General features: G+C 34.6%; 1 protein-coding gene across 1 annotated transcript in view; it reads left to right on the top strand.

The window, feature by feature from the left end:
* Positions 1-2,908: 2,908 nt before the first annotated feature.
* The window catches only part of LOC126742530 (tRNA pseudouridine synthase A), a 39,589-nt gene continuing 19,740 nt past the window's right edge, over positions 2,909-22,757 (top strand). The window contains exons 1-4 of the mRNA XM_050449180.1: positions 2,909-3,111; positions 3,162-3,290; positions 9,143-9,445; positions 9,503-9,776. Of these exons, the coding sequence (XP_050305137.1) occupies positions 3,059-3,111; positions 3,162-3,290; positions 9,143-9,445; positions 9,503-9,776 (759 nt within the window). The 5' untranslated portion in view covers positions 2,909-3,058. The remainder of the gene's footprint in view (positions 3,112-3,161; positions 3,291-9,142; positions 9,446-9,502; positions 9,777-22,757) is intronic.

The following is a 22,757-nucleotide window of genomic DNA, read 5'->3' as shown; positions in this document are numbered from 1 at the left end:
TGACAAAGAAATAGTTGAAGCCGAAGTGGAAAATGAAGGCACTGATGAAGATGAGGAGAACAAAACGGCTAGTAAATGAAGAAAGAAAACTTCCTATTAAGAAAATAGATTCTTCTTATCAAGAAAATAAGAAAAAGCGAGAATTGGGATTACCTTATTTAGGGAAAAAGGGAGGAGGAAAAAGGGAAATGGAAATATAATGTTAGTAAACCCGGCAAATTTTTATCCAATCCTTGCAATTGCAAAATATCAGATAAAAAAAATGTTTTTTGCATGTAAAAAGCTCACTGAACATAAGAGACGCGAAACTTTTGAAAGTTTTTGGAAAAAATCATGGCCAGAAAAAAAAGAGTTTGTGAAAGGTCTTATTGATTTTGAACCTATGAAAAGGCGGAGATGTCTTAAAGAAACATCGCGACGAGATTTTTCTGCTAGGTACTACTTGGTGCAAGATTTGGTAAAATATAGAGTTTGCAAGAAAATGTTTAATGCTAGCCTTGGTTTAAAGCATAACTGTGCTTTACAATCGCTTAAATTGGAAGAGAAAACTATGAATATAAAGCGCCAGACAATGATAGATAATCCAGAACTTTTAAAGATGAGTAGCAGAAGAACAGAAGCATCCAGACTCATTAAGGAAAAACTTAAATCCTTTTTTTATTCTTTACCAAATGTGGAGTCCCATTATTGCCAAGCTTCTACACAAAAATTATATTTAGAACCCATGTGGAGTAGTAAACAAGAGCTTTACCGCTTTTATTGTGAGAATTACTGCAAAGATGAAAACATTAAGCCATTTTCAAGAACGATTTTTAACGATGTGTTTCAGGAATTAAATCTTTCAATGTACCACCCGAAAAAAGATCAATGTAAGGTTTGTGTTGCATCTAAAAACAAGAATATTTCTGAAGAGGAATATCAGCAACACCTTTTACTAAAAAACCAAGCAAGAGATGAAGAGAGAGCCGATGACACCGAATTTATTTTCACCATGGACCTACAATCTGTCTTGTTGGCTTCAAAAAATAATGTTAGCACTATGTACTACAAGACTAAATTGGCAGTGCACAATTTTACGTTATTTAACGTAAAAACCAAAGATGGGTTCTGCTTCTTATGGAGTGAGGTGGAGGGCGCTCTTACAGCGAACGAGTTTTCTTATATTTTAGTGAATTTCATAAGGAAGTTGTCAAGACCAATTCCGGATTGGACCAAAAAAAAATAATTTTTTGGAGTGATGGGTGCAATGCACAAAATCGGAATTCGGTGTTGGCAAATGCTTTGCTAAACATTGCTATGCAGTACAACTTGATCCTAATACAAAAATATTTATTTAAAGGGCATACGCAAATGCAAGCTGATTCTATGCATTCTACTACAATAGAAAGACGTCTTAGAGGTAAGGATATTAATGTGCCAGCAGATGTGTCTCATTGTAAAAGTGCACGAATTACTCCATTTCCTTATAATGTGTCGTACTTAAATCATACATTTTTTAAAGACTTTTCTGGCTTAGATTATTATGCATCAATAAGACCTGGTCGAAAAGTTGGCGTTCCACAGTTAATGACCTTAAGCAATTAAAATACACTGACGACGGCATTATTCAGTACAAACTAAAACACTCAGATGCTGCCTGGGAAAACTTCATAGTTAGAAAAAAAAAGCAAATTACTCAATTATTTGTTCCATACGAATCTCTTCCGTGTTTGTACAATGAAAGGCAAAAAATTAAATTAGATTAATTTAATGACTTACAAGTTCTAAAAAAAAAGTTTGTTACCAGACTATCATGAGTATTATGATAACATTCCCCATACATAATTTGATTTATAAGATGTCTTCGCTATATCCCTATTCAAAGAATTTTTTGGTTCTGTTTTTTACTAAGGCTGTACTGTACTAAAGTTATTTGTGAATGGCATACAATATTAAATTATTATTAGTTTTAAACCAAAGTTATGCTATTGTAGTGCCATCTACTTTAAGTTTTGTTAAGTTAATGTTTTTGCAATAATAAAAATATTTGTTGTAATAATGCTGTATTATTTTGAATTAACTTTTTAGTAAGCCAGAGTATAAAGAAAAAAGTGTATGTACAGCAACATTTTGTGGAAATAAGTTTATGTCCTATTAAAAAATATGTAAGAGCTTTTATAAACAAAAATATCTATAAACTTAACCTTTTTCAATTTTTGTTAGTCTAAAAAATGTTTTGACAAATTTGACTTCAAAACTTAGCAACACGAAAGTTTTTAACGCCTGTAAAATTTACATTTTTGGACATACACTATTTTCTGGTTTCACCGACGATATGGTATGATTCGTAGAGACATGTGCGGTGCATGTGCTATTCAATCAAGACCTTATAGCAAGTGTTCAGCTTGTGGGGTATTTTTATGTTGCAATGAAACAAAAAACTGTTTTGCTGAGTATCATGAATTAAATTAACTTTTAACTTATTTATCCCTAATGGTACTTTAAAGTCCATTTTTTTGTTTTTTTTTCAAAAATGGAAATAAAAATTTTAAAAAATTAATGAACCTTTTCAACCTACCAATGAATGTAACATCCAAAAAAATCCTTAAAATTTGAACTGTTTCGATATCTGGTCTCTAAAGGGTTAATCAATAAATTATTTATAACTAAGGTACTAACTTTTTATAAAAAAATCTTAATTTATTTTTGAAGTTAAAGTATTGATTTATGTAAAAAACCAAGTTATAGATTTTTTTGAACATTTTAATGAATACCTGTTTGAATGAACTATGCTGTTTAATAATGAAGAATCATTAAGCAGTCACTAATTGGATACTTTACCTTATTATAGTTATTACTTTAAATAAGTTATTTTTGTAACATTTCATGAATGACTTTTATCATTATTTATATAGAATTAATTGTATAATATACTGTTCACAAAAAGTTAGAATTTTACATAATTATTGTAACTTGCACACAATTTGCTTGTGCACCACACATCCAAAACATTAAACATAACCCTAAAATTTGGCAACATTCGCAAGATATCTCGGGCTTTTCTGACCGCTTAAAGACAATGTCTGTGTGTAGATATTTAATGAATCTTGCCTATATAGGCACTTCTTTCAGGTAAAAACGTTTATAACTGAAAATAAGTGTTTAATAAGTAATTTTTAAAGGGGCTCACAGAGGCAGGTGAGGCGAGACATTCTTCAAAACGACGATCCTTGTACAGTTCAGGGTCGAGTGGAAATGGGGCTCAAATATATAAACTCTGGAACTGAGACCCCAGTCCATATGGCAAGCAGGTAATTTTAATTTAATTATTTTATGAAAATTAAGAAAAAAAAAATTGTTTAGTTTGGTTAGGTTCATAAAAAGCGGCGTTGCCCATCGCGTTTGTTTCCTTTTGAAATAACTAGAACATTCCTCAAGTAGAGCTGAATTCAGTGAATTATAGTGGGCAATTTTAGGAATTTAAGAAAATATTTTTTAATTTTATTTTTGTGTGTTTATTTGCAGTTTCATGTTTCTATTCTGTTATCTGTTATTCTGATCTGTTAATTTTCCTAATTTTCCCCTGTTTAACATTTTTTATCTTCTGATTTGTGTCAGAGAGGTGTGCAGACAGCATTACATGCCGCAGCATTGCCAAATTAATAAGGTATTCCAAATTTGCCAGAACATTTTCAAATTAAAGGTGTTTTTTCATGCATCCGATATGTTAACATTCGTCTGTCAAGTCACTTCGAATAACTATTTAGTGGGAAATCTGTGTAGTAGATTATCTACTGTGTAGAAAATACTGTAGCGTTTTTAATGTTCGTTTAAATATATTATATGTAAATTAACCTATTCTATGCACAAAAATAGTCAACTGATTTATTAAACACGTTCACACTACTATACTCTATTTCAGAAGTGTATAGAGCAATAAACTGGGGAATTCCGTTCTGTTTGGCTACATTTGGTGGTAGTTCATAAGCGCAGGTACTTATAATATTTATGAATTTAATTTTCACGGATTAAATGCCTTTATTTTGAAAGAGATTAAATACTAAATAAATACTTTTAATCCTTTTGTATAGGTACCTATCTTTTAACGCTTTGTAACATGCAAAAATGGGGTCAGGTAATATATACAGACTATAAATACTTTTAAATCATATTTTAAACTAGACAAAATTTTAATAGAGCTTGGCCGAGATGACAGTATTCCGTTGATAAGTAGAAAACTTTTATGGAAAACTTTAAAAAATATGGATTTTGCCTGGGAAAAGCATAACCGCAAAGCACTTTTACTGGAGAGCGACGAAATTGTTTGTTGGAGACGACAATACTTGAGAAGTATCAAGCAGTACCGCAGGGAGCAAAAGAAAGTTTTTTATCTTGATGAGACGTGGATTAACGAAGGTTATATAGTCCAAAAAATGTGGCAAGACAAAAATATAACCAGTGCTCGCCAAGCTTTCATAGAAGGCCTGTCTACGGGTATTAAAGTACCTTCGGAAAAAGGAGAAAGACTTATAATCACACATATTGGAAGCGAAGAGGGATTTTTAAAAGAAGATCTGCTAATCTTTAAGTCGACTCGCATAGGAGATTACCATGAAGACATGAACTCAGACGTTTTCGAGGACTATTTTGGTGAAATGGTAAAATTTCTTCCAGCTAATTCGGTGGTGGTTATGGATAACGCAAGCTATCATTCACGGCGAATAGAGAAGACGCCAACTTCAAGTTGGAGAAAGCAAGAAATTATCGATTGGCTGACTGCAAAAGGCATTGCGTTTGAAGCAAATTTGATAAAAAAAGAACTGCTGGCAATAGCAAACTTACACAAAACTCGTTTCATGAAATACGCCGTGGAAGATATAGCCGAAAAATATAATATAACTGTACTGCGCTTACCGCCATATCATTGCGAACTAAATCCTATAGAACTGATATGGGCGCAGGTAAAAGGATTTGTAGCAAGACAAAACACGACTTTTAAAATGAAAGATGTTAAGCTACTGTTTGATCAAGCCATTACGGAAGCGACACCAGAGCATTGGCGAAAAGCAGTCCAGCATGTAATTAAGCAAGAGGACAAAATGTGGGATCTTGACAACCTCATCGATCAGACAGTCGATCCTTTAATTATAATGTCAAGAGGTGATGACAGTTCGTCAGATGACGAAGAAGACTACAATCTATTATAATTTAAAATTGTTATACACTGTTCAAAAAGTGCCAGATCCAAAAGTGACATTTTCAACTGTTTTACGCTACATATTATGTTCAATAAATTTGTGAAAAAAATATATTATTCCATTTAAACAAAAGTAACTTTCTAAAATAAAATAGCATTTAAGTACATTAATTATAAGGTAAAAAACAAGTCCCAGTTGCACGCCTTTGGCGAACCGTTTTCAATGTTTATCAGTGGGTAACAATGGGCAAAACTCATAAATTGACCCAAAACCGGGTGGCACTACCTGCAATCAACGAAAAGAAAGAATTTTACATTGAAACTAATACCCAACTAAGGTAGTGGCATAAAATATTGGTGGATCACCAGGTACCACTTTTGCATACCTAATGAGGTTTTATTGCTCTACACACTTCTGAAATAGAGTATAGAAACATACTATATTTAAACTATACAGGGTGTTTCAGAACTATGGGATCAAACTTCTAGGGGTTGTTCAGTGCAACAGTAGAATTCATTTGAGTATAGGAACCCATGTCCGGACATGTGTCACTACGCCACTACGGCCCTAAGACGCGTTTAAATTTAGAAAAAATATTAATTACCTAAATAGGATCTGATGCATTTGTTTTTACCTTTTGTATACGATACTATCACAACAATTGTTCAAAATATCTTCCTCCAACCTCAATATCAATATTTCGGCGGACTACACTAAAAATTTGGTCTTCGTTTTGAATGATTTCAAATGCTGCTGTTATTCGTCCAATTAAGTCTAGCTCTGATTCTACTAGAGTTTTGTAGACTAAAGACTTTACATGGCCCCACAAGAAAAAATCGAGCGACGTTAAATCGGGTGACCTAGGAGGCCAAGAAACTCACCTCTGGCAATCCAACGGTGTCCAAACCGCTGAGCCAAATACTCGCGTACTTGTACAGCAAAATGAGCCGGCGCTCCATCATGCTGAAACCACATTTGCTGTCTAACGTTTAGTGGAACATTTTCAAGGAGTTCTGGGAGAACTTCCTCCAAAAAACGCAGATAAATAGGTCCTGTTAACCGTTTCGGTAGAAGGTATGGCCCAATTAAATAATCATCAACAATGCCTGCCCATACGTTGACAGACCAACGATTCTGATGTTTTCTTGAAAAAATTGCATAAGGATTTTCTTCGTCCCAAACATGGCTATTCCTACTATTAAAAATACCGTTTCTTGTGAAAGAGGCTTCATCGATCGACAAAACATATCGTAAAAAATTTGGTTGTGCAATGATGTGATCCAGAAGGCATCGACAAAATTGAACTACATTGAATCGACAAAATTGATCTACATTGGTAGTAAGTTCGTAATCCGACGAGGCTGCCATAGCTTGCTTGTCATGCTTGTGTTTGGGAAGTGGCCAATTTTTGACAATGAGACGTCAAGAGCTCCAGTTAAGTTTTATGTCCGTCCCGATAATCACCTCATCCTCAATCTCAGTCACTAGCATCGAATGTTCAAATGTGGCTTTTTCCATGGTGAACGTGACGTTTGTTTCATGGATATTTGCATGATCTTCCGTCGGTGTTCGTAGCAGTGATGAGGCCTGGGCTGGATTTACTTTTACTGAGGCTTGCTGAATACAGGTCGACGATCGCCCTTTCGCATCCACCTTTTTTAGTTTTTTAAATTGGCGGAAATGGAACTAATGCTTTTTGGAGAATATCTTATTATGTAATCTACTTTTTCACATTTCCAACACTCTAACACTCTAGCCGGTCCTGGCGTCTACGTAGGGGCATAGTTATCTACTTGCCCCATGATGCATACGGCTTCATCCGGTTTGGCTACCAGCGTGAACCAGGTTCAGCTGACCACGAGTAGGAAAGGGTATGGGAACGGGTTTTCGAAGGAAGGAGAGTGCGAAGAACAACCACGTATTGTCTCAGTTGAAGTATGTTATTGCTTAGATGTAGGGTCGACAATTTAATAATCTTAGCTTGAACGCGTTTAAGGTCACCACCTGCTGGTTGTTTACTATACTATGGCTTAGATTTGATAGACTTTGATTTGACTAGATTGTCTAGTATCCTCCAGTAAACATAGCCCAATTCGCCCAATAGTTATCTCTATTTTAATAAAATGTTTGAATTAGTGTACCACCAGCTAAAATTAATAAGATCATGCACATGTCTGAAACATGTTTGTTTTACAACTTGTTTCAAATATAAGCAATGGTATCCTTAACCTTGCCCTGTACATCATAACCCTGTCCATGTTTGTACGAAAAATAGGATGTTATGTCGTTATGTTAAATCACAAATTTTTCAAAAAACTCACAAAAAATACAAAAACAACTAGACTTCCTTCTGATTGCTAACATTTTTGCCATTTGCGCACATAATGTAAAATTTCTGCCTTATTGTCTATAAGAGGACTAATAGACACTGAGACAGTATTGTATCTAAATTCACCGGAATTCTGGTCTTACACTAATTCTTTACAGAGTTTTGGCAAGCTTTCACCTAGTTTTTTTCTCAATGACAAAAAGACTGTAATGGGATCGCCATCTATTTATCTTTTTGCTGATTATTTTGGCTCTTTATACACCATGAACATACCCTCTACAAATAACTTTAATTCTCACAACTTAAGCAGTTTTTCTATTTTAATCTCAGCTGTCTACACAGAGTTAGGATGTCTCGACCTCACAAAGGACTTGGTCCTGACAACATACATCCAATTTTACTTAAAAATTGTTGCTTTATCCTCTCTACATCTTTATATTTTATATATAATCAGACGCTAAAAAGAGAGGTCACTTTACAAATCTTTGAAAAATGAGTTATGTGGTTTCTATCCATAAGTTTGGTGATACCTCAGATATCAACAATATATGTTCTAATTTGTATTTTAAACAACATTCCAAGTTTTTGAAAATTTAGTTATATAGTTCATTGTTTCTTCTTTGGGCTTTAAAGTTATTCAGGAACAATTTGATTTTAAAAAGAATTTATCAGACGAACTAAACTTGCTCATGTATGTTGACAGATTGGCAGGTCCCTTGGAAAGCCGTTAGGAGTTTCATTTCATTTACACCGATTTCTCCGAGGCATCTAACAGGGTGAATCATGAGGTGTATGTTAATCATAAAGTTCTTAGTCTTGCCATATTGGGTTGTCTTTTTAAAGTAGTTATTCCGCATAATTTCAGTTCTACCATACTCAAATTCTGCGGGTTAATAACTTCACATCTTCCCTATTAGCAGTCTCCTCAGGGATGCCACAGCTCCCCTGGGTCCTCAGCTGTTCAAGTTCCAGGATGACCTCAATAATCGGGGGCTTTATTTCAATACATCATATAAACAATACTTCATTAGAGTGTGTGCAGTATATAATAGATTTGGGACTGCTCCTTGATTCCAACCTAGACTTCACTGCATTTAGTGGAGTATGTCTCCTCTGTCTGGACCAGCTCAAACTTTATACATTTCATATCCATAGACTGGAAAGAGTTCAGCGTAAATTTTGCAGGTATATTCACAGGTTTGACAATGATCAAGAATCTCATTATGAGACCCTATCAGCTAGAAGAAATCCTAAAGATTTAATAATTTTCTATAGGTTAGTCCATTTAACTATAGATTATCCATATCTAACTTCACAAATCACTGTACATGTACCATTTCGCAATACACGTCTCATCCAAAATTTGCATGTAAGTTTTTACAGGACAAACTATGGTAAAAATTGATTTGTTCCTCGAATATTAAAACTAAATAATGATCTTAAATACGGAAGCCCGCCAACGTTCTCAAAGGTTCTTTCAACCTTTGAAGTCTTTTCCAAGAGCGTTATCTGGCCTTCATTTATAAACTAAGTTGATTGTCAATGAATCTTTGTATCTTTTATTATTTTTTTTGATATTTAATTCTGATTTCCGTTACTTGAGCTTCTGTTACTGATAAATACATTTTTATTCCAGAACTGATGCGGATGTTCATGCATTAAACACAACTTGCCATTTTGACATCTATAGGCCTACGAAAATCATATTAGAGCCCAGCAACATTATTTACGAATTAAATTTATATTTTCGAAAAAAAAAAGCTCCAATAAGAATTCTAAATTGTAAAGTGGTGCCTCCAAACTTTCGTGTTAATGCTAATATCGCATCAAGAACATATTTGTATAGGATAGCTGTCGGAAAGTATGGCGATTGTGCAATACAATCTCCACTTTTACATTTTATACCCATAGAAGAGTTAAGAAGAAGATACTTTATTGGGTTTGTATTCTTAATAGGATAATCCCAATTAAAAAATAATTAAAAACTTTTTTATAGAGCTGACAAATTCGACTTAGACACTATGGGAAAAGCAGCAAAAATGCTGGAAGGGTATCATGATTTTCGTACTTTTATGGGCAAAGTTGTAAACGGCGACAAAAAAATCACTAGGAAAGAAATTCTTAACATCAATATTGTAGAGAGGAATAAGTGTGAAATTGGAGTATCTTCAGCATTTAGTTGGCCTTCAAGCGCTATTAACAATTCGGATCCTGACTCCCACCTTATCTTGGATATATATTTTAAAGGAAAAGGCTTTTTGTATAAGCAGGTATGTTATATTTGATTATACGATTTTTTAGGTGTCCAGCCAAACCCGATTTCAGGATAGTCTAATTTATTCCGAATCCCAGTTTCTGTTTTACTCAGACATTTTTTCTGGCTAACCCTGTTTGAACTAGAATATTATTTTACATAATTATTTGATGAGGATAATTATGAGTTAATATCTCTAATACTATTTGGTCTTCATCTTTTCAAAAAAAAAATCATTATAGCTAGTGGCTACCAAAAAGTCTTTATTAGTACTAAACAAGGCTATATAGGCGAACTCTGGCCCTAGGCTAATCTACTTAACCTAAAATAAAAAAGTAAAAAAATAAATAAAATATATATATAAATAAAATATATATATATATATATATATATATATATATATATATATATATAACTGTACTTATGATCTAAAAAAAATTGAGACCGAAAAAAAAAGAAGAAAAAAACATTCAAAAGCCAACCAGTTTACCCATATAGTATATTATAGCTTAATCCTAAAAATAATTAAAAAATAGAAAGAAACACTACCAGTTTACCCGTACATTTAATTGATTGTTGAAATAAAATTCTCTAAATGTTTTTTCGAAATCCATATATATATCGTATATGGATTTCGTACCATACACTTGTCAAAAGCTTTATACTTGCGTGAATATTGTTGTAAATAATGACAGCATTGTCTACGTCTGAGTATGTTAAATATTATCGAGGAATGCTTAGCCTATCCAAAAATCTTACGTTGACACTATATATTTTACCTCTACGTACCAATTTGTTAATCAAATAGAGGGGTGAAGTTGTAAGATTAATTCTATGGACAAAAACACTAACGTTACACTGAAAGAAATTTTCTATACGAAGCCAATCCAACTCGTTGATTTTATATGATACTCTATCATATTTTCCATCAAGTTAAATATAAATCTGCAGCAGGTATTTTTAAATTTTTGCAATCTGTAAACCGTACATTTATCAAGGCAAGGATAATAAACTGCGTTACAATAGTTAAGAATAGGCAATAATAAGATTTACAAAGCTTTTTTCTGAGCTTAAAACTTATGCTTTTGTTCATATAAAGAGATCTTAATGTGAAATATGCTTTTTAAGAAAAACTAATATATAATTGAAATTGTCGAAACAGTGGGTTGCTAGAGGCAGTTGTGCATATAGGTCTCCTGATGGACCCGTCATGTCCCACCGGGGGTTACCAGAGCCCAATGGCCTTAGAAAAACCGCTAAGGCTCTCTGGTCTGAAGGACTTAAAGTCAAAGGTGTTACCCAAGTATTTAAACCTGGCGCGCGTAAGTGCTGGGCACTTTCCAATTACATGGTCAACGGTTTCATCCTCCTCCCAGCACCAGCGGCATTCCGGGTTGTCCGCTTCTTAAGTGCCAGTGTCCGGTAAAAGACCTGTCACTAGCCGAATATCGCGACTTTTTTAGGCGTAGTAGATTTTTGGTGAGGCAAGCAGAGAGCCCACCTATGTGTGCTTTGGCCTGTCTCATACCAGGGGACTCAGTCAATCTTCGGTGGGTCCTCTTGTCCAGCAGACCCTTCATTGACGCGACCGCAACGCATTTGGCGATACCAATTATGGGTTCGGGCCCCATCGGCATATTCGCGGATCCCAGTCTAGCAAGAGAGTCCGCTTCCTCGTTACCTGCATGGCTTGCGTGGCCAGGTATCCAGACGAGCTGGACTCTGCAGCCAACCTGCACCAGTTTTTCCAGGACTTTTATGCACTCTAGTACAAGCTTGGAGCTTACCTTTACGGCCGTGATAGCCTTAATGGCAGCTCTGCTGTCCGAGCATATTGATACGACTGTATTGCGGTGTCCGCAGCTTAGGATTTTCTGTCCGCCTTTTAATACAGCGAATACTACGGCCTGGAAGACAGTGGCGTGCTTCCCCAGTGAGTATGCCCTACTGGTATGTGGGATCCCACCTCAAAGCCCAGATCCAGCTCTGTTATTCATTATGGAACCATCTGTGTACCAGATGGCTCCCCTATTTAGCAATGCAGGTCTGCTGGAATGCTGCCACTCCTCTTTGCCTGCAATGTGCGTCACAAATCCCTCCCAGTCCACTGTCACTGGAGCCATGCAGTGACAGTGACTGCTTATCAGAAGGAGTGGACATTCCTGTATGGCCCGTGACTAGATTTTTGCGTGATCGGTCTCGCCAGCACGTAGTTCGCCGAGGACCTATAGCCTGTACGCAGTCCTTATTGCCTCGAATTGCACAACGAGGTCCATAGGGGGAAGGCTGAGCAGAGTATCAAGCGCTCTAGTTGGCGCCGTGCTCTTGGAACTCTCTGCATGGACTCTGTCCAGTTGAGCACGAATTCTCGCTTCCTCCGTACATGGCCACCAAACGATAGCCCCGTATGTAAGAAGGGGTCTCACAAGCGAGAGTAGATCCAGTAGAGGATCTTAGGAGACAGATCCCAGATTGCTGAAAGCCCGCCTGCAGGCCCATAGCGCGCTGGTGGCCTTTTGATTCTGGTGTCTGCGTGATCGTACCAGGAGAGTTTGGAATCTAACTGGATTCCCAGAAAACGAACTGTCCTGAAGTAATGCAGCTGTACGCCACCTAGAGATATAACAGAGGCAGATGTCCATCATAAGCAGGGCTCTTATCATAAGGCCCCGCATTGAGGCGGCGACTTTCCCCGGGTAAAAGGTTTACCAGATCGTCAGCGTAGGCCTGCGTGTATAATTCAGCATTGTTTAAAAACTTTATCAGGCTGTCAACTACAAGGCACCACAAGGTAGGGGACAATACTCCTATCGCTACGTGATGTATCGATGGGCAGATATATCACGTTGCGAGAGCATGGTCTCTATCCAGTTAACCAAACAGGGTTCTGAGCCGCGGCTCTCGAGTGTTTGGCAGATTATTGCGAAAGGGGTGTTGAAAACTAATATATTATTTGATATTAATATATATGTTGTGAACTAATATATAATTTGAGATTTTCCCGAACAATAGGCAACCTCTTTTTTTGTCCAAAATACATAACAGAATATTAATAATAAGCCTCTATTTCCAACAGGCAACTTGCCTAATAATAGAAAACAGTTATAAAACAATAAAAAATATAGTTTAAAGAAAAAAAACAAACCTAAAAAAAAGTTACAATTTTAAGAATTATCCAAAAAATTAAAACAAATAACTATTAATAATAATATAAAAACCCATTTATAAAAGATTAAAAAGAATTAACAAGATAATCATATATTCAACAAAGTTAGATTAACTGCAATATGCCTACTAACTATAACTTAAATACTTAAACCTAAGAGTAATGATGCACCAAGATATCGACAATCACCTGAACCGAAGAGAAATATATATCACACATGTGAAAAATTCGATTAAATATAGCGCATATTGTATATAGTGCCGATTTTAACACGATGTTAGTATGAGGCCTTGGCAGAAAGAATGTTAAGAGATGTCTAGCATTAAGCCTAGGCACCATGAAACGTACACCAGACAGAAGTACAGGACTATCAATTAATCCATTCAGTAACCCATGCAGGAATTTTACAGAGAAAATCATTCTTCTGAGATATAATCGATGTAGATTGAAGCGCTCTAATAGTTGCCGATGATCAAACCCTCTAACTGGATATATGCCATTCTGCCTGAAGGCCAAATACTTAGCAAATCTACGTTAAACAGATTCAACGAGGCCAATATAGTTCCGATAGAGCGGCTTTCATATAATGCAGCCAAACTCCAGTTTTGATCTCACAAAGCACCAGAAAGGCAGTCCTAATGTAGGTTCCAAAGTAAAACTCTGAGAATTTCTAATTATGAACCCAAGCCTTCTCACAGCTGCCTTGACTATGTTGTTGAAGTGTGAAATGAATGTAATTTCAGAATCAAAGGTGATACCAAGATCAGTAATTTGCTCTAATCTACTCAAAATAATATCATTAATGAAATAATTAAAATTTAAGGGTGTTTTTGAAGTAGAGTAACTGACCACACTACATTTAGCTGCATCAAGCCTAACCTTTTATCAGCGCACCATACCTTCAATGCATTTAGGCAGCTCTGAAGAAAAACACAATCCTCCAAACCATATACATTAAAATATAGCTTCAAATCATCGGCAAAAGCAAGCCCATGACAAGTGAGTGACCCAACAAAGAGGACCCAGGTTCAAGCCCTATGGCACACCCGACGTTGCGTTAAAAAGTTTCGATTTGAAGCCCTCATATTCAACATATTGAAATCTACCAATCAAATAGGAATAAAACAAATTAAATAATCTCCCTGAAAAACCTTAATTTATGCAGCAAAATACAATGATTTATTCGATCAAAGGCTTTTTGAAAGTCGGTATAAATAACATCGACTTGAGTATTAACATCAAGTAATTCACAGATGTGGCTAGACAGACAGGACAAGTTAGTAACACAAGATCGTCCGCTAAAAAATCCATGCTGGTCTACAGAAATGAGCTCTTTTGCGTGACTAAATAGCGACCGATTTAGGATAATTTCAAAAAGATTTGAGAATTTACAGAGTAATGAGATTGGCCTGTAGTTCACGATTTGATCAGTGTGTCTCCAGCTTTTAAAATAGGTATTATTTTAGCAGTCCAAATATAAGGAATTTGTTCTATTGACAGTATTAAGTTGAAAATGTAGGTCAGTGGATCAGCCAGGAGGCCAATGCAATCTTTAACCAAGAAGCTAGGTACATCGTCTACACCAGATGTTAACTTATTTTTAAGTTTTTTACTAGCCAAAATAATCTGGGAAGCATCAACCTTAGAAATGTTAAAGTGGGGTACATTCTCAGACGTTGAGGAATGAATAATGAAATTTGATTATATGAATGTCTCACCAAAGAACTAATGCTAATGCTTTTGCATTAGCATCAACTATGTCTTGTGGGTCTTTAATTACCACGTCATCGGGCAACCTCATTATACCAGGAATCCTGGAAGAGTACGCACCCTTCTTAGAACCAATAAAATTCCAAAATGGATCCGCAAAAATATTCCTTTCAGTGTTTCTTATATATAATTTATATTTATTGCGTATATGTAGTTCGATAAGGCGTCTAAGAGAATGGAAGTTATTTCGAAACAATGAAGAATTGTATATTTTAAAGCCCTTGAGGGCCTTTTCCTTCCAATAAATGTTACTAATCAATTCTCGAGGATAATAAGTTGCAAATCTTCTTTTATGTTGCTGCTTAAGAGGAATATATGCGTCAAATATGCCATTTAATATATCATATAGGGCTCCACATGCATCATTAACGTTAGAGGATGAATACACAGTAGACCACTCAGCTAGAGGATCGAGTCGTAAAGATGATAGAAGTTGGCCTTTTTAAAGTTAAAAGAAAGAAATAAGTTCTTATTAAGATGAAAATTATTGACACATTGGCATGAGACATTAAAATCAATTTCCAGTGCAGGGTGATGCAAATCATCCAAGACCAAAGGCACGTCACTACGAGAAACAGTACAGATGAAGTTAGATAGAACAAGATAAAAATAAAAATAATATATAAATTAAAAGCAAAATTATTCACGGCAATAGACTTTTGACTGCCATGATTACTGGGCTAATAGAGAAATCAGACACGTTTAAGTTATTTTGCTGAGCGTATTTATATACTGCTTTCAGATCTTTGTTAATTTTTATTGCAGCTCCTTGCAGCTGATTTATTTGAAATGAATGTCGTAATTGTGTATCATCCGTAAAGCTTTGTATTTTACAAGTCTTCACAATGTTGGATATATCAGAAATATATACCAGGAAAAGAATTGGCTCAAGGACTAAACCTTGGGGTAGACCTGAAGTTAATTTCACGAGAATGTAAACATTTCTTGTTATCCATTACCACAATCTTGTTTTCTTTTTTGAAGTTATGCTTGAAAAAACATGACTATAGTTTGATCGAATCCATAATACTCCATAACTTTCCACACATAGTAGTAATAAGTCCAGTAGTACCAAGGATGATAATAGTGCCCTTGTCAATAAAAGCTATTATTTCATCTGTTATATTAGCCAGCACCGGAGTAATATTATGATTCTTGCGAAAACCAATTCCAATTGCCAATTAGAAATTATTTCGTTTTTTATGAAGTAGTCAAAGAGCTGCCGATGTATTTATATTTTTTTTTAATTTTTGATAAAGTTGGAATAATTGAGATAAGTCTAAGCTCTAAATAATTTTCAGGTTTACTAACATTGGGTAGTGGTCTTATCAAAGCACACTTCCATATGTCTGGAAAATACACAATTTCCAAACGGCAATTTATGATATGCCTTTAAATAAAATAGGTACAATATTGAATCATTTCAGCTGAAACATCATCACAAACACAACTAAAATTTCATGCGCTGTGGCTAATTTAAATGAAGAACTTGAATTGTTTCAAAATTTGGCTTTTTTTACAAAAATTTGCTGTTCTAGGGTTATATACTGAAGAAAAGTCATTATTTATGGCATTTGGATTCTTTAAATGTTCAGGAATTAGACAATTATTTTCATTTTTTAAACGTAAATTATTTATTGCTTTTCATAGTTTTTTATTGTTATTTTTACGCTGATGCGATTCCTAAAAATATTTATTTTCAACTCGCATAGCGTTTACAACAGTATTTCTTATTTGCTTGTAAAAACTCCATTTGCTTGTTTTAGATACTCTAAATTTACTTAACGCTTTATCCCTTTCCTTCTTAAGTAGTTTAATATTTGGAGTAATCCAGGGTGCAAATGGTTTTGATATTTTTGCGGAAATTAGCGGCGCATGCGAGTTAAATAAATTTAAAATAGTCTTACCAATTATACAAATTTTAGACAATTGAAACTACAAGGATTTACAATAATAATCTATATTCTATTCTATACTACATTGGGGTTCAAATCGGGCCATCAAACAAGATAAGCTACTAAAAACTAGATATTATAGGCGAAATAATAAAGTAAACGTAGGTAGAACCCTAAATAAAGTTCAGTAATTAATTTAAACTATAAAATACAAGCAAAATAGTACAAAAACTATAAAAATATTTAACGTATTTACATTTTCATACTCTAGAATTTTTGACCAAAATTGACGAAAACACAGAAAATACAACATCGCGGTCTCACAACATATAATCACAGGCTACACGTGTTTCGCTCTAACTAGAGCATCATCAGGCCTAAAATAAAGTATTAGTCAAAACAAAACTAAAAATTTAAATAAAAAATCCAGAAGGTCTAGCTTCTTACTTTTAGGGCATTCACGAAGCACTTCAGTTCCCACCCCTGGATAAAAATTATGTGTTGAGGCCAGTAAATGGTTAGCAAACGCTGATTTGGTATCACTGACATTGCTAACCATTTGCTGGCCTCCACACATAATTTTTCTCCAGGGGTGGGAACTGAGATGCTTCATGAATGCCCTAAAGCTAAGAAGTTTGACCTTCTGGAGAAAATGGCAATTACAAAGGCAGTGGCGGCTCGTGACATTTGACTATGGAGGGGCGCGCAAATCCAAATAAATATATACTTACTAATAAATAAAAAAATATAACTGGACGTACCTAAGTATATGTTATAATATCTGAGATATGACGGTTTGCAGTCATCATGGTACGATCACAAAAAGTTTGCACATAAATGTCTTAATTTGGCAATCAAAAATAAAGAACATTATTACAAAACAATCGTATTTACACATCACGGAACCTCGCACGAAAATATTTTTGCCACCTCTCTACGGTTTTAAAAACAATAACAAGTAACTTTAAAACGTGAAGAAAAATTATACTTATTAATAAATGTTCAATAGGTACTTAAGCTACCTCTTAAATGTAAAATCTGCTCGACGGTCTTTCATATTTATAAACCTTTCCATTACTTTTTCATCAAAATTGTTTATTTCCATCACTAAATTTCTTTTGATGGACATCATGGCTAAAGCATTAAGTCTTTCATTAAGCATAGTACTTCGCAGGAAGCTTTTTATTTGCTTAAGGGTGGAAAAATTGCGCTCGGCCTCTGCAGTTGTCATTGGGGTCGTCACAATTAATTGTGACATTTAATAATGGTGATATTTAATAATTTTATTGTTTCGGAAAATGTTTCGCCAAGATTATTTTCTAAAATAAATGAAAGCAAGTTCATAGCTCCAATATTTTGTGAGAAATATGGTCTTGAGTAAATGACTTCTAGTTCAGTTCTTAATCTAATTTTACATAACATTGGATAAAAAGTAACTACATTATCTAAAATATCCACTGGAAAGGTCTTGTTATATTTTGGATACGCTTCTTTATCGAACAAGTTAGCTGCTTGAAGATGACCTCGATAGGAAAATCTACTACCTATAATAATCAATACCTCTTTTGCAATAATACTTCTCAAGTTATCGTCAGTTCTTCTTCTTTTGACACTTTCAAAGTTTAATTCTACATTAGCCTTAATATTATCGGTGTCGTTTCTTATTTTGGCAATGCTTGATTCAAATATCGACAGATCCTTTTGCAATGACACACTATCTTTACTTTTTGACTGGAGCTGATTATAAAGTATGTCCACGTGCGGCATAATTTTGTGAAAAAGGGTAAGCCAGAATAAGAATTCTGGATCCTCTAATGCTCTCCTTAAACCGGAAGCTTCATTTGACGTCACACTTTTCTCACATTTCTGCTCAATTTCTTGAAAAACCTCAATTAATTCTTCGCGATCTTCATAAACAGTATTCACGGTGCGAATATTATAGCATCATCAGGCCTAAAATAAAGTATTAGTCAAAACAAAACTAAAAATTTAAATAAAAAATCCAGAAGGTCTAGCTTCTTACTTTTAGGGCATTCACGAAGCACTTCAGTTCCCACCCCTGGATAAAAATTATGTGTTGAGGCCAGTAAATGGTTAGCAAACGCTGATTTGGTATCACTGACATTGCTAACCATTTGCTGGCCTCCACACATAATTTTTCTCCAGGGGTGGGAACTGAGATGCTTCATGAATGCCCTAAAGCTAAGAAGTTTGACCTTCTGGAGAAAATGGCAATTACAAAGGCAGTGGCGGCTCGTGACATTTGACTATGGAGGGGCGCGCAAATCCAAATAAATATATACTTACTAATAAATAAAAAAATATAACTGGACGTACCTAAGTATATGTTATAATATCTGAGATATGACGGTTTGCAGTCATCATGGTACGATCACAAAAAGTTTGCACATAAATGTCTTAATTTGGCAATCAAAAATAAAGAACATTATTACAAAACAATCGTATTTACACATCACGGAACCTCGCACGAAAATATTTTTGCCACCTCTCTACGGTTTTAAAAACAATAACAAGTAACTTTAAAACGTGAAGAAAAATTATACTTATTAATAAATGTTCAATAGGTACTTAAGCTACCTCTTAAATGTAAAATCTGCTCGACGGTCTTTCATATTTATAAACCTTTCCATTACTTTTTCATCAAAATTGTTTATTTCCATCACTAAATTTCTTTTGATGGACATCATGGCTAAAGCATTAAGTCTTTCATTAAGCATAGTACTTCGCAGGAAGCTTTTTATTTGCTTAAGGGTGGAAAAATTGCGCTCGGCCTCTGCAGTTGTCATTCGGGTCGTCACAATTAATTGTGACATTTAATAATGGTGATATTTAATAATTTTATTGTTTCGGAAAATGTTTCGCCAAGATTATTTTCTAAAATAAATGAAAGCAAGTTCATAGCTCCAATATTTTGTGAGAAATATGGTCTTGAGTAAATGACTTCTAGTTCAGTTCTTAATCTAATTTTACATAACATTGGATAAAAAGTAACTACATTATCTAAAATATCCACTGGAAAGGTCTTGTTATATTTTGGATACGCTTCTTTATCGAACAAGTTAGCTGCTTGAAGATGACCTCGATAGGAAAATCTACTACCTATAATAATCAATACCTCTTTTGCAATAATACTTCTCAAGTTATCGTCAGTTCTTCTTCTTTTGACACTTTCAAAGTTTAATTCTACATTAGCCTTAATATTATCGGTGTCGTTTCTTATTTTGGCAATGCTTGATTCAAATATCGACAGATCCTTTTGCAATGACACACTATCTTTACTTTTTGACTGGAGCTGATTATAAAGTATGTCCACGTGCGGCATAATTTTGTGAAAAAGGGTAAGCCAGAATAAGAATTCTGGATCCTCTAATGCTCTCCTTAAACCGGAAGCTTCATTTGACGTCACACTTTTCTCACATTTCTGCTCAATTTCTTGAAAAACCTCAATTAATTCTTCGCGATCTTCATAAACAGTATTCACGGTGCGAATATTATAGTTCCATCTGGTTGTTGCCACTCTAGGCAATTTTCTATGTACTATTTCTTGTAGTACATCATATCGGTGGGAGTAATTTGAGAAAAACGCTGGTATTGCAGATAGATTATTAAAAAAAACGCGTACTTTCGGATTTTGAGATACCGATTTTTGCATAATAAGGTTCAGCTGGTGAGCATAACAGTGAACGAAATGCGCGTTTGGATATTTTAATTTAATCTGAGCTTGAACACCGTTAATTGAACCACTCATTACATTTGCCCCGTCGTAGGTTTGAGCTATTAATTTTTGAGGTGTCTTAAAAATTAGCGGATCAATTTCATTTTCGATACACGTTTTTAATCCTGTTGCAGTTTTATCCTTAACCTTGATAAAGCCCCAGAAATGTTAATGAATGGATCTATCAAAAAAATATCTTAATATTATTACCATTTGGCAGTTATTTGATACATCCGTAGTCTCATCGCATTGTATTGATACAAATTCCGATTTTTCAATATGGTTGGAAATTTCTTGTCTATAAACATAAAGCATACACTCCAAAATATCGTTCTGAATCATTTTAGATGTTCCTTTAAAGACTGTTGAATTCTGCAAGTGTTCCTTAAGTGTGACATCTAATTCTGCGGTAAAATTAATTAATTCCTTGAACAAACCCTTATTTGAAGAATCCTTAGTTTCATTGTGGCCTCGAAGTGCCAATTCAAAGGCCCCACCAAATTTTACGCAGCTAATAATTCTCATGCCTATTTTTTCTTATTTCATCATTATGCTTAATTAAATTGTCTCTATATGCAGAACTCAACTGTGTTAAAATATTAGTCTTACCCAGTAGAGCAAATGTAGCGCAAGAATTTATATGTCCTCGTGAAATGTCATGCTTTTTTATTTTAGCCGCAAGATGTTGTAAATCTCTTACCTCTTTTCTTGCCCAACTTGGATCGACACTACTAGAGCCAGCGACAAAAAATAACACACACGGAAAACAGTATAATAAGTTTGTTTCTTCACAACCACATATCCAATTATTTCTCATATAAATGTCCCTCGAAAAACGGCGAGCTTCTTTGTTGTGTTTTCCTTTCACTCACTTGAGTAATATTTAAATCCGGTCTACTTTAAGGTCTGCCTAAAGTCTTAATGTTTGCTTTTTCTTCAAGTGAAAGATTTGAAAAATTACAGTTAATTAAAAAGCTTACACGATTCATTATTAAATTTCAATAATAATTATTGTATTGTTCACTCTTGAAATACTCACACACACACACACAAACCACCGATCACGGAACCGATTAAAAACAAAATTTTGCCGAATAAACAACAAAAAATGTCTTCCTGCCGCCTGCGGTCCGATTTACAAAACATTAAAGCAAAAGCCGAATCCACGATAAAACTGGGACGCTAAATTTTAGCGCGCCTCGCGATCGGTAACGAGCGTGATAAAAGCCGAGAAGATGGGTCGTCAAGAGTAGCTTTTCGGTCAAATTATGGACGCGGATGTGAGCGCGCCCCACGACAAATAGAGGAAGATAGATGAGCTGTACCTTGCGTGAGACAGAGAGCGGTATACGTATACGTGCCAGGAGCACTTTGGTTGTTGATTTCAATATCGCATTATCTTCTATAGTACGGGCGCTTGTGTTATACATTTAAACGCGGGTTGATAAAAAATATATCTAATATAATTAATAATTACTGAACACGAGTTTGAAATTTAAAATAAGTAATTTTTAATGAAATTACTGGGGGGCGCGCGCCCTTGCGCCCCTATTAGCAAGCCGCCACTGTACAAAGGCAAAAAAGAGTCCGGTACTCGTGTGTGTAAACGACGTTTTTACTTTCAAACCAAATTTAATTTTTAATAATTTAATTTACCTAACTATTTAATTTTTATCATATATATTTATTTAGTCATAATCTTTAGCATATATTGGTTAACTTCTTGATATCTAAGTAATTTAGAATTAATTTTTGATTGTTGATATCTTAGTAAGAATAATTTAGAAGATTAATTAAAAAAAAATTAATAATAAAGAGATAATTTAGAATAATTAAAAAAAAAACATACTTTATTGTTATTAATAAAGAAAAATTGTTCTAAACAAAGCTACCTTAAATTACTACCACTAAACTTAACCACTACACCCCATACACACTCGAGTTCCAAAACAAACATCAGAAAAAAAATACATAAAAAGTAAATTAAATTCCATAATTATCTCCTCAAGTGTAAGACAGCAAAGAATTCAAACCATACAAACAAATCAAATAAAATTCAAATACTGTAAACTTACACTTAGGGAAAATTAGAATGTGTCAACGTAGTATTCATCCAGTGAATAGTAACATTTTTTGGTCAAAAGTATTTTCAATTTACATTTAAAAGTGTCAATACATGTTGCCTCCCTGATTCCACCTGGTAAACGATTGAAAATTTTGATTCCCTCGTAGAAAATAGATTTTTTATTTAATGTGGAGGAGGGGATTGGAAGATTTAGATTGTTCACTTGACGCGTTAAGTATCTTGGATTTGGGGTTATAAATTTAAAGCGATTTGCAAAAAGTAAGCAGGCCACTTCCTGAATGTAGAGGGAGAAGACAGTGTGTATTCCCAGCCTAACAAATAATGGGCGACAGGAATCTCTCGGT

The sequence above is a fragment of the Anthonomus grandis genome, chromosome 11 (genome assembly GCF_022605725.1).
Source record: "Anthonomus grandis grandis chromosome 11, icAntGran1.3, whole genome shotgun sequence".
NCBI classification, from domain to species: Eukaryota; Metazoa; Arthropoda; class Insecta; order Coleoptera; family Curculionidae; genus Anthonomus; species Anthonomus grandis.
The sequence above is the reverse complement of the archived record's forward strand: the minus strand, read 5'-3'. Positions and strand labels throughout refer to the sequence as shown.